The sequence below is a fragment of the Tarenaya hassleriana genome, unplaced genomic scaffold (genome assembly GCF_000463585.1).
Source record: "Tarenaya hassleriana unplaced genomic scaffold, ASM46358v1 Cleome163, whole genome shotgun sequence".
Classification (NCBI taxonomy): domain Eukaryota; kingdom Viridiplantae; phylum Streptophyta; class Magnoliopsida; order Brassicales; family Cleomaceae; genus Tarenaya; species Tarenaya hassleriana.
The window spans coordinates 232,934-245,317 of record NW_010965051.1 but is presented as its reverse complement, the minus strand read 5'-3'; the positions used below and the strand labels follow the sequence as shown (position 1 = coordinate 245,317).

The following is a 12,384-nucleotide window of genomic DNA, read 5'->3' as shown; positions in this document are numbered from 1 at the left end:
AATTATAAATTAAAAATTATAAATTGAAATTAAAAAAATAAAAAATTAAAAAATTAAAAATTGAAAATTAAAAATTATAAATTAAAATTAAAATTTAAAATTTAAAACTAGAAATACGTATACATATATTTACACATATACATATATATACATACATGTACATACATATATATCATACACGTACATGTATAAATATACACATTAAACACTCATACATAAATATATATATATATATATATATTATAACATATATTTATATGAGTTAGGATAAGCGTTTGAGTTCGATTCCTTGGAACGAACTGTAGCGAATTGATAAATATTATATTTTTTCCAATATTAACCGTCTAAATTTTCATCTGAATTTTTCGGAATCGAACTGAATTTCAAAATTCCGAAAAAACCTTTTTTTTAAAAAAAAAATAAATATTTTGAAAATAAAAACCACTACAAAAAATATCCAAAATTATTATTAAAAAAATCCATCGTAAATATAAAGAAAATTCATCACAATTACAAATTTTTGACAGGGAGGCGACGAAACAATTTTCATCTGTAAAACGTTATTACAAAAGTTTTTCATACGTTAATTCATCGCCGAAATTACAACAGACGAAATCTGTGTTTTGCGACGGAAAAACTACGGAAAATTTCGTCCTAAATATTTTTTAAATTTGAAAAAATATAGAAATAATATATTAATCAGTTTAATTTGGAGGATTCAGTTATATATATATATAACTGAATGTTTATACATATAAATATTTTTATATACATATATACATACACACATACATATATATATATATATGCACGTATATATATATGAATATTTATACGTATATATATATATATTTATGTATAAACATATATATACGTATATATATATAAATATATAAAATACATATAGTTAAATACATATATATATATGCTTTTCAGAATCGAAATTTCTATTTGTATATATCAAAAATGGTTCTTGAGTATTTTTACAATCGAAATATGTTTTTTAAAATACTATTTCACTTACAAATCTATTTATTTGTTTGTTTAGTTGACCTTCATCTAAATGGACATAACATACAATCAAAAATTCGGGAGTGAGTGATATTTTTTTATTTTTTATTTTTTATTTTTTTTGTATTTTTTATTTGAGGTGGCTTTGACGCGTTGAGTCATTCGTCATATAAAATTGTCAGTTAACTTTTTTTTAATTTCGATGAAATTTTTATCAAAAATTTATAAATTTAATATTATTTGTGTTTAAATCGAGGAATTCATATTGTGGGATTTTTTAGAAGAAAATTATACATTTAAAAAGTTTATTAATACAAAAAATAGTGGGAGCACAAAGGTGAAGAAATGGCGGGGTTAGGTTTGAGGCTGAAGGTGGCGAAATCGGCGGTGAGGGTGGGAGCGATGAAGGGATGTTGTGGCCGTCTATTCTCTTCGGAATCAAACCACAACGTTCCAACTTCCGGATTCAACAGGCCTCTCTCTGAGATTCTCAAGGAACTCAACAAGAAGGTTCCAGATTCCCTCCTCCGCACCCGCCTCGAGAACGACTTCCCCATCAAATATATTCCATGGTCTCTCTCGCTCCCTTTGCCGTTGAGATCCTAATCTAGGGTTTTTGTTCTCTTCTTATTTACATCCATACATGCTCTTTCCCTAGGCACATCGTGAACCGCATCGTCAACCTCCATGCCCCAGGTTTGCTCTCGAAATCCTTCATCACTTATCCCTTCTGCTTCTTGATCTCATTTTTTTATCTATTTCAGAATGGTCTGGAGAAGTTCGAAATATCACCTACTCTCCTGATGCCAAGTCCGTTTCTGTTGTTTATCGCGTCACTCTGTTCGGCACCGATGCTGAGGTTTCTCCCTCTCTTGTCGCTTTCATTCTGCTTTCTTGATTAACCTATGAGCTCCGACTCCCGCTAGTTAAGCTTGGTATTTGGCGTGAATAGATTTAGCTTGGATGGTAAACTACACTAGGTAACATCTCCAATGAATTAGAGCACTTGTAAGCGTGTGTACAATTTAGAGAATGCTTATGTAAGCGCCTTCCAGTAATTGAAAGAAATGCATGCTTGTCCACTTCTAACCGATTGCTATATGCGCTGTAAAGATATTCAGGGAGTCAACAGGTACAGCTTCAGTGGAGGAGCAATGCTATGGTGATGCAGTACAAAAGGCAGAAGCAATGGCATTTCGTCGTGCCTGTGCAAGATTTGGTTTAGGCCTTCATCTCTATCACGAGGATGCAGTGTAAGACCGCCCACTTTCTAATGTAAGATAGTGTTGTGATTTTTGGAACTCTTGTAACTGTGATGGAACTGGAATCATTGTAAAACTGAAGTATCGCTTTTTGAATTAGAATTGTTGAGGGAATCTCTCTCCCGAATGAGTTTGGCTTTGGGCTTCCATAGCCTTTCTCCCTGATTGGATTGAGTTTGCCACTTCACTTATAGTGTATAATTATCTATAGATGTAAATCTATTGAACAGAGCGACCATAGAACTAGAGACAACTTAGTGTGTGGGGTTACGGTGATCCTAAGTCCCAATCAGTCCTTGTAAAAGGAGGTAGACCTTTTGGAATCACTGTGAATTCTCTCTGGAATGAACGTTTCTCCAAGAATGGATTGAGATTAAAGAAATTTCACGAGTAAGGTTAATTCAATTGAACATCAGCTTCGGAGTTTAGAGTACGCCAAGCACAAGCTAAGGGTAGAGAAAGACGAGAAGCAAGCCATGAGATCGGAGCTCAGAGTAGACTTTGATGTTCATTCGCCCATGGTTTCTCTTCTCAGAACTTAATCTGTGTAGACTCGCAACCTTCATTGTTAGGATGTTGTTATCTAGTTCCCATGACATCCGGGCAATCATCAAGTTCTGCCAATCGAATGGAAATCATTCAGTGAATTGTCTCTGTGGACTGCATTTGGCTTTGGGAACCACGCGCATGTTCTTCTAGTAATAGCTACCACTGAATCTTCCTCTATTGTGGTCCGAATTCTTTCCACACATTTTCCTGCTTGGTAACCTTTGTACATTGTGTGTCGGTGCGCGGCATCCCATCTGCATACTTTTTTGTCCGTCGATCATTAGCTGAAGTTAAACAATAAAAATTGTGATGTATTATGGATGTGTGCGCAAGCAAAGATTAAAACGCACAAATTATGTTTTTCCTCCCACTGCAGCTTAGTCTTCCAGTGTTTTTATTGCCTGCTGCATAGTATCAGCTTTCAGATACTCCGCATGTATGAAATGAGCCGGATGGCTATTGTATTGCATGTCCTAAATGATATAGTTAATCCTTCTCCGATTTTCGAATCTTGTTTTTAGTAGACTAACGTTAGATCTAAAGAATAAAAGGGCCGCCGTAGCAGATTAAAGCTGTTCTTTGCTGTCTCAGTTACTTGGATAGTTGCTACAAAACAACACCGCGTAAAAGTTGTCTGCTGGACAAGAAATTTGAATCGCTTTACAACCCTTACAAAACTGCAAGCTTGATGAACCAAACGTGGCATCTGTCATAACCCTACAGATGTCTTTCCAATGTCATTCCAGGATGACATAAGATTCTTTATATCATTTTCCTAAACCCTGAACTTGAGACCTTGTCATTGCTCAGATTGTCATCTCAGTTGCTGAAAACCTTCTTCAAGACACTGGGTCCTTCGATCTTCCATGAGAGCCAGAAACATAGAAGGATGGCTAGTAACAACAGCATCCACACCTAAATGAAGCATCCTTCTCATTGGATCAGCATCGTCAACAGTCCATGCGTACACCTTCTTGTTTCTCCTGTCCAATGGTCCAAGCCAGTTCTAAACATTGAATATGATTGTTTTCAAGTTGTAACATTGAATTCTTATCACTTACCCATGCATAACTCTCATCAGTCTTTCATCAATCAAGGGATGATAAACTCCAGCCACCCTAGCTCCCCTCATTCTCAGCAGGTTGTTTCTCACCCCAGAAGAAGGATCCTCCATCACAATGTACCCCACCTGCCAAAAAAACACGGTATCATGACGTGTGGTAAATAAAAAAAAGTTCCAACATCAGCCAAATTCTCCGTGATATTAATCCACACAAGAGTATGGGCTACTAACTGTGAGGTCTGGTGCTAGCCTGATTATGTCTCTAACCAAACTGTCACTTTTGGCCCAGACCATGCAATTGTTACACCGGGACCTCTCAATCTGAAACCACATGACTGATGTTGAAGGTAGATGTAACCATAAATCTAAAGGCTATAAGCATCAACAACAATACAGGCTAAGTTTCAGAACTATTCATTTACTCATCGTGGTGTGTGCACATAATTGAGAGAGAGAGAAATCACGCAAGTTATCACATAAAATTAGCAGCGAGGAAGACAGGGTGTAAGCGGCGGACAAGTTCTTGTTATCTTAGCGTTAGAGCTCTTCGTGTACACAACATGCTAATAAGTGATTACAGGAAACTTACAACTGAGAGGATATCCTGAGCAAGCCCCTTTTCATACAAAGGTGCCCCCACTTTAGCATCCAGAATTACTCGGCGGACTGAATGTGATATCAACTACAGGGATAATTCAGGATATTGTCATGGTCGGACACTTGGTTGTAATTTACAAACAAAAGCATGGGGAGAAACTTATCAAGGCATTACCTTCAAAGCTTCTTCGAGGGTAGGAATCATGTTTCCTACAGAAACGTGTGAGACGCCTAGTTTCTTTATCTGCAAAATGACAAAAGGGAAATAGCCTTAGGCTCGCAGATGAGGAGTATAGGGGATCGATGCAGATTGTTCCGTGAGATGATACCTGCTTCATGTTCATATCTCCAACTTGAATGGAAGAGTTACGAGTAATGCGTTGCAGATCCCTGTCTGTGCGAGTGGTTAGGCAACGACGAACAGCAACGATGAGAATAGAGAAAACCAGAGAGAGAGAGTTATGGGAACCGGTGATGCAGAGCAAACAGAACACCGTCGGCAGATCGAGAAACGTCGACCTCGATACAGTCTACTCGAGAACGGATAGCGTAATCGTAGGCATCCATCTGAACCAAGAATGAGGAAACATATATCAGAAGAGGTAATAAAGAGTGAGAATAGCAGGTAGGGAGGATGGGAGTGCATACGGTGTTGGGGAAAGCTAAGGCGGAGTCTCCGCCATGAGCGCAAACAAGAGGAGGATGGTGAAGCCAATCACATTCGCGAGCGATCATCTGGCTAAACCGCCGGAGCTTGAGATGGAAAAAGAGAAGAGGAAAAAACGCCATGAAAGCCACGCTGAAGAGAATCATCCTCTTGAATCTATGGGAGTACCATAGCCTGAAGAAGACGCGGCGCGTCCCTCCGCCCCCGAGCGCCCGTCTTCTCGGCGGCCACCTAGCGATCGCCATCGGCTGTAGCGGAGAGAGAGTATGTTCTAATGGGCTGAAGAGGGGGAAGAATCACCTAAAGAAAAAACCAAAGTAAAACGAAAAATAATTGTTGAATGGGTAACCTGCCCGATGGATGTCCGCATGTGGTCAAGAGAAGATGGGTGTCTTAGGTGGAGATATCCAAATTTGGGCCTGGGTTTGAGTCTTCGTGTCAGATATCCGGGATGATTTTACCCGAATAATACTTTTTTTTTTTTTTTTTTTTTGATAACCGGGTAATCCCAGACCCAAAGGGTCCAGACTAATCCCGACTCACACATACAACCGACACCACACGTGTGGGATGTGAAGCACTCGAAGGTGGCCGGAGGGAAAATCTCTATACCCTGGGTGTTAAACCCACGACCTCTTGTTCAGGAAGTGGGCTCTCAAACCAACAGAGCTGGGGGAGATCCCCACGAATAATACCTTTGTACCGTAACAAAAAAAAAACTTAATTTCGCCTAGCATCACTTTTTGAATAATATTCACAGTGTAACCTTGTCACGAGTTACTCCAATATCAGATACCGAAACTACTACCCAACTAGTGGCCAATGCATTATTCTCTCCAAAATCTCAAAAAAAGTTATTGAGTTTTAAAGATATCCTTCAAAATAAATATCATATCGAGACTATGACTGAACGAATCGTGAATACCTTTGTATCATGATAATATTTTTTAAAAGAAACATATGATGGAAAAATTATAACCATTATCCTCTGGATTATATTCCATAAAAATATATATGATTCAATCATATGCTACAATGAATACACGGTTTGAAGACATATTCAAGATTTGACATGATCGATTGGGTCATCCCAACGGAAAATTGTGGAAAGTACTAATGGTCATCCATTGAAAAATAAAAAGATTTTTTAATCTCATGAACTCACATGTACCGCATGTTCTCAAAGAAAATTGATAATACGACTATCATCGGCCAAGATCGGAAATGAGTCGCCATCATTTTTAGAACGAATACATGGAGATATTTATGGACCAATATATCCACCGAGTGGACCATTTCGATACTTTATGGTATTGATAGATGCATCAAGGAGATGGTCACATGTTTATCTATTATCAACCTGCAATGTTGTATTTGCGAAGTTTCTTACTCAAGTTACCAAACTACGAGCTCATTTCTCTGATTATACTATTAAGAAAGTGATGATTGATAAAGCCGGTGAATTCACTTCTCAAGCTTTCAATGACTACTGTATGTCACTCGAAATTGAGATTGAGGATGTTGTTCTCCATGTCCATACACAAAATGGCATAGTCGAGTCATTAGTTATACAACTCAAACTTATTGTTCGACCATTGATGATGAAAACAAAACTTCTGAATTCTGTTTGGGGACATGCTATTTTGAATGTCGCTGCACTGATTCAACTTCGACTAAGTGCATATCTTAAATATTCTCCAATGCATTTGACAACTGGAAATGAACCGAATATATCTCATATTCGAGTATTTGGTTATGCGGTATATGTATCCATAGCTCCGCTACAACGTACTAAAATGGACTAACAACGACGATTGGATATTTACGTTGGATATAATTCACCCTCAATTATTCGATATCTTGAACCACAAACGGATTATATGTTCACAACTCGTTTTGCTGATTGTCATTTCCATGAGGATGAATTCCCATCATTAGGGGGGAATGATACAAGCCTCAAAAGATTTGACGTGGAAAATAGAATCATTATTATTATATCTTGATCCTCCTACAAAACAATGTGATCTTGAAGTACAAAAGATCATATATATCAGCCATGAATATACCCGCTCGGATAGAAATACCAAAGGATCAGGGGCGAAAAAAATTTCAAATGAGTATGTTGCACAGTTGAAAACGTGGAAGATCACCCGGTTCTAAAGATAGAAATCCACAAAAAAGAAAGAAAACTGAGACTAATGATAGTCCCCACATTAACCTAAAAGAACCGAATGAGGAAAAAAGTTTTGAATATCAAAATGATGAAAATGATCTTCAGAATACAGAACACAATGAGATTTCTATCAACTACATGCATAACGGAAAGATGTTAGTCATAAATGAGATAGATGATAGTGATGAAATATTCTCTTTGATGATAGTAATGGAATATTCTCTTTCTCTGTATCTAAAAAAAATAGAAAATGATAATTAAGATCCAAAACCAATGTCAGTATCTGAATGTCAAAAGATACATGATTGGATAAAATGAAAAGAAGTTATGGAAGTAGAATTAGACTCACTGAACAAAAGAAAAGTATTTGTGTACATTATCCAAACCCCTGACTGTGTAAAATCAGTTAGGTGCAGATGAGTTTTTATGCGAAAGATAAATAAAATGAAATCATGAGATTTAAAGCATGTCTTGTTGTACAAGGTTTCTCTTAAAGACCTGGAATAGATTATGAGAAAACGTATTCTCTAGTCATGAATGCGATTGCGTTTAGATATTTGATAAGTTTGATAACTTTCAAGAATTTGGAAATGTATCTCATAGATATTGTCACAACATATTTATATAGGTCATTGTTAAATGACATATAAATGAAAATTCCTGAAGGAATGAGAATGCAAGGGACATTAAACTCAAAGTCCAAGAAAAATATGCGATCAAATTATAACGATCCTTATATGAATTAAAACAATGTGGTGTGATATAATCACTTAAGTGAATGTCTGTTGAAAAAGGGATACGTTAATAACCCCATTTGCTCATGTATATTCATCCAGAAAACAGATAACAGCTTTGTGATTATAGCAATGTATGTGGATGATCTAAACATAATGGGGACTCCAAAGGAAATTGAAAACGCACAAAATTATCTCAACGGAGAACTTGAGATGAAAGATTTGGGACGAACAAAGTTTTATCTTGGACTACAAATAAAACATCTTTCTAACGAAATATTTATTCATCAGTCCAACTATACCAATAAAATTCTTAGATGTTTTAACATAGATAAATCAAATCCCTTTAGTACTCCAATGATTTGTAAATCCCTAAATGTTGAAAAAGATCTATTTCTCCCTTATGAAGATAAAGATGAGGTATTCGGTCCTGAAGTACCGTACATCAATGCGATAGAAGCGTTGTTATATCTTACTAACTGTACTCGACTAGATATAACGTTTGTTACTACTAATCTTTTAGCAATATATAGTTCGTCTCCAACGAGACGACATTGGCCAGGGATCAAACATGTTTTTCATTATTTACAAGTAACGATTGATTTGGGATTATTTTATCCTAGGAATTCGAAATTTGAGTCAATCGGTTTTGCAAATGCAGGGTATTTATCCGACCCTCATAAAGCTTGAACACATACTGGATATGTTTTCACAATTGGAGATACTGCAATATCCTAGCGTTATCAGAAACAAACATTGGTTGCAACATCTTCGAGCCGCACTAAATCATTGCACTTCATAAAGCGTAGAGAATGTGTATGGCTCAGAGCTGTAACCCACCATATACAAGAAGCATGTGGATTACTGATTAATATCGATCCAATGATATTATTCGGAGATAATGCTGCATGTATTGTCCAAATCAAAAAAGGATATATAAAGAATGACCGAATGAAGCATATTCCTCCGAAGTACTTCTCTTACACTCAAGAGTTCGAAAAGAACAATGAAATTGATATCCGTTATATCCGATCAAGTGATAACGTAGTTGATTTATTCACAAACACTCTCTACTTCAATATTCAAAAAGTATATTCAGAATATTGTAATGCGTCGTCTTCGAAGTTTATGAAAAAATGTATGCATATTGATTCAAGAGGAAGATTGTAAGGTTGTACTTTTTTTTCCATGATAAAGTTTTTAACGAGACAGTTTATACTAGATGTTTAAGAAAGAATATTATAAAATATGCATGTATCATAAATATGCGTATAGTGTTACTCACATCATCTAGTGAACCTACAATATAATTTTCTTCAGTTTCTTATATCTACCTAGTGGGTGATAATGATATATTTCATTTGAAATATACGAAATACGAAAGAAAGAAAAAAATTCTTTCCTTTTTTTCATATTCTATCTCCTCTCAATATTCCATTATTGTTTTTTATCTTTCCTCTTCAACAATATAATTTTTTAGACTTTTTAAGATAATAAAAAGGTATGGGCTCATTTCAAAAGAAAACGAGTTTCAAGTCCACTAAAAATAGAGGCCCAATTATTTCTGGTGAAATAAGCCGAACTAGAAAGTTACATTAGAAAGAAAACCACGAAAGTGTAGGCCCGGCCCACAATCGTTAACATTTGAAGGGCCCGGAGCCCAAAGATATAAAGTATAAGAAGAAGGTACTAGGGAGAAGAGGCAGAGGCGGCGAAGTAGGAGAGTGGCCCGACGAAAGCGGCGTTGATGTAAGTGGCGGGTTCCGAGTGGCTGTAATCGTCCCTCTGGTCAGGGTACCCGTCGTTCTCATTGGGTCCTCCTACTATGGCTCCTGTCAATATGTTAGGGTTTGGATTTTGGGTGTAAAAGGATTGGAATCCACCGTTGCACCCTAGTGTCTTCGATCGAGCTGCCAGAGACGGTAGAGACGATCCTCTGTGGTGGATTCTCCGCGGGAAGTTGGGTCCGAACCCCACCATGTACGACATCTTCAAGGGGTTCATTCCCAGTATATAATCTACCTGTCTCTTTGACAAACTTATCAACGAGTTCGCTACGATCACCAAGTTGCCGCAGTTGAAAGTCCGTCGAGCCGATTTCATGTACTTGGCGTAGGTCGTCACCAGGAATGTTATGGATGTCACGTACTGCAGATTACTCTGAGGTAACTTGTACATCAATCCTCCTGCATTTTTTTTATATATGTTTTTGGAGAGGAAGAAAATTGTTATCAGGCTTGAGATGTCTAGGACATTATCTCTTTTTTTTTTTGTCTGAGGAGATTTTGTTTTCAGTCACCTTGAGTGTACTGTGTGGTCGAGTAGGGAGAATGTGGCAGTATTTTGCATATGAAGTTCTCAGCTGCTTGCTTGTAGGGCTCGAAGGTGATGTCTCTGTTCAGCAATGCTCTCTGCCAAAGAAACAAGCTTTTTAAATCGATGAACCAAGTTAATTGTGTAACCCTAAATCACGCTCACAGGTAATAGGAGACATACCCGTGAGAGGAGGACATAGGCACCAGCATACTTATTGTCCCAGCTGAAGATGTCAGGCTGATCCCTGCCTCCTAGGGATTTTATGAAGTTGGCGTAATACGGGTTGTTTGTTGCTCTAAGCAACCATGCTGCTCCCCACATCAATTCATCCTGTCATCACAACCTCGACTGCTAAAGACAACGGAGGCTTCTGGAAACGAAGTTGTAAGTTCAGATAAAGTAGTATAGTGGCTTTGCTTCCACTATATATTTTCAACCTTTTATTCTATCGCCTAGGCTAGGAAGTGAAAACATATGAAAAAAGCAGACCTTGTAACCAGAGTAGGAGCAGTAGAAAGGACAAACGGCAGAGGCAAGGGAGTCGCTGTAAGAACCCTTGTACTGAATGGCGAACTGCATCACCATCTTGGCTGTTGACAACAGCAAACGTGAGTACTTTGGATCAGCTTTTCTAAATACCATGGATGCCGCCGCCAGAGCCGCGGCTGTTTCAGCAGCAACGTCAGAGCCAGGGTTGGAAGGTGAGACGGAATAGACAGAACGAGGAGTGTCCATGTCCTCTGGTCGCTCCCAGCACCTATGGTCGGCAGTTGGGTTGCCTACTCCTACGTAAAGCTTTCCTGGAGTTGCCCTAGCGCATTTCAGCAGATAGTCTGTGGCCCAGCGGATGGCAACACGTGCGTTTTGGAGCTCAGGCCCCATTCGCTTGCCATACTCCAGAGCTCCCCAGGAGAGCATTGTGGTGCTAAAGGCCATCGGGAAATTGAACTTTACGTTGTCCCCAGCGTCATAGTAGCCCCCTGTCAGATCCACCTGCAGCGCATAACAAAATTACCCACTAACATATGTGTTGCTGAGAAAGTTGCACTAGTTACTGATTGATGATAACAGGTTCAGGGATTAGGGTTTACATGAGCAGAGGAACCATCGGAGAGGCCAGAGTTTGACCTCCAGATGATTCGTTGGTCTAGGGGGAGGCGGCCGGACCGCTGACCTTCGAAGAAAAGCAAAGACTTGGAGAGGGCTTCTCTGTAATTGGGGTTGGCTTCAGCAGTTCCGAGGAATTTTACAGAGAAGAGGAAGAGAAAGAAGAAAGTAGAAGCCATTTTGGGAGATGTTGAAGCAGAACGCAGAGCATGCGTCGGGGGTAGCATTGTTATGTATGTGTATATATAGATAGGGAGAGCGGAAAGGATGCGTAGTTAATGCGAGCGATAAATACGGCTTTTTAGATTTCATTTGACTACTTAATTCCTTTCATTTGTTTTGTTTTGTATTTTTTTCAAGATTAAAGATAAATTCTCTGTTCGTTTTTATATAGATCTCTTTGTTCTAGGAGTACTATTATTGGCTAAACGGGCACGTGGATGAATATAGACGTACGAAATTCCTTTGCGTTAGTTTGAAAATACTTGCTAGTTTTTAAGCAAACTGGAGCAGTAAAGGGGAGACAGAATTCTCTGTTCTTTTTAGATAGATATCTCTTGTTCTAGGGTTTAGATAGTTGTTAGTTTTGTTAGGTTTTGGGAATTATGACTTGCAATGAGGGAGACAAAAAGATAAAGGGGAGCGTGAATGGCGCCAAGATAACGGCGCCGAGTCTTCGGGCTTAATCAAGGAGTTTAAATTTTAATCAGCAGAAAATGTTGCCTTAATCCCTTTGACTTTGTCTCTCTTTATGCGTAAAGAATTATTTATTCTCTGCTTTTGTACCCTTCTGTTGCTTTCGGGTTTCATAAAAAAAAAAGAGGCATTTTGTTCATGGGGCGTTACATTATCCCTACTAGTGAAAATTGAAAAAAATTATCGTTTATATTTGGAACATAGGCGTG

General features: G+C 38.0%; 3 protein-coding genes across 4 annotated transcripts; 1 reads left to right on the top strand and 2 right to left on the bottom strand.

Moving 5' to 3' along the window:
* The first annotated feature begins 1,335 nt into the window (after nt 1-1,335).
* LOC104809758 lies at nt 1,336-2,436 on the top strand. Its single transcript, XM_010535836.1, has 4 exons — nt 1,336-1,583; nt 1,670-1,707; nt 1,776-1,870; nt 2,125-2,436. The coding sequence occupies exons 1-4, from the start codon at nt 1,357-1,359 to the stop codon at nt 2,266-2,268; spliced, it is 504 nt and encodes a 167-aa protein (XP_010534138.1). The 5' UTR covers nt 1,336-1,356; the 3' UTR covers nt 2,269-2,436.
* A 929-nt stretch (nt 2,437-3,365) lies between these two features.
* On the bottom strand, nt 3,366-5,490 carry LOC104809757 (glycerophosphodiester phosphodiesterase GDPD4). Of its 2 annotated transcripts, XM_010535834.2 has the most exons (8): nt 5,131-5,487; nt 4,952-5,049; nt 4,812-4,872; nt 4,658-4,726; nt 4,475-4,567; nt 4,117-4,206; nt 3,884-4,011; nt 3,366-3,805 (listed from the first exon to the last, which is right to left on the bottom strand). In XM_010535834.2, the coding sequence occupies exons 1-8, from the start codon at nt 5,392-5,394 to the stop codon at nt 3,637-3,639; spliced, it is 972 nt and encodes a 323-aa protein (XP_010534136.1). In that variant the 5' UTR covers nt 5,395-5,487; the 3' UTR covers nt 3,366-3,636. The 2 variants fall into 2 exon arrangements, with proteins under 2 accessions (XP_010534136.1, XP_010534137.1); XM_010535835.1 differs by lacking the exon at nt 4,117-4,206 and having other exon boundaries at nt 5,131-5,490.
* Nucleotides 5,491-9,597: 4,107 nt separating this feature from the next.
* Nucleotides 9,598-11,923, bottom strand: LOC104809756 (endoglucanase 9). The gene is made up of 5 exons (XM_010535833.2): nt 11,464-11,923; nt 10,862-11,365; nt 10,553-10,702; nt 10,356-10,467; nt 9,598-10,242 (listed from the first exon to the last, which is right to left on the bottom strand). The coding sequence occupies exons 1-5, from the start codon at nt 11,704-11,706 to the stop codon at nt 9,746-9,748; spliced, it is 1,506 nt and encodes a 501-aa protein (XP_010534135.1). The 5' UTR covers nt 11,707-11,923; the 3' UTR covers nt 9,598-9,745.
* Between the last annotated feature and the right edge of the window lie 461 nt (nt 11,924-12,384).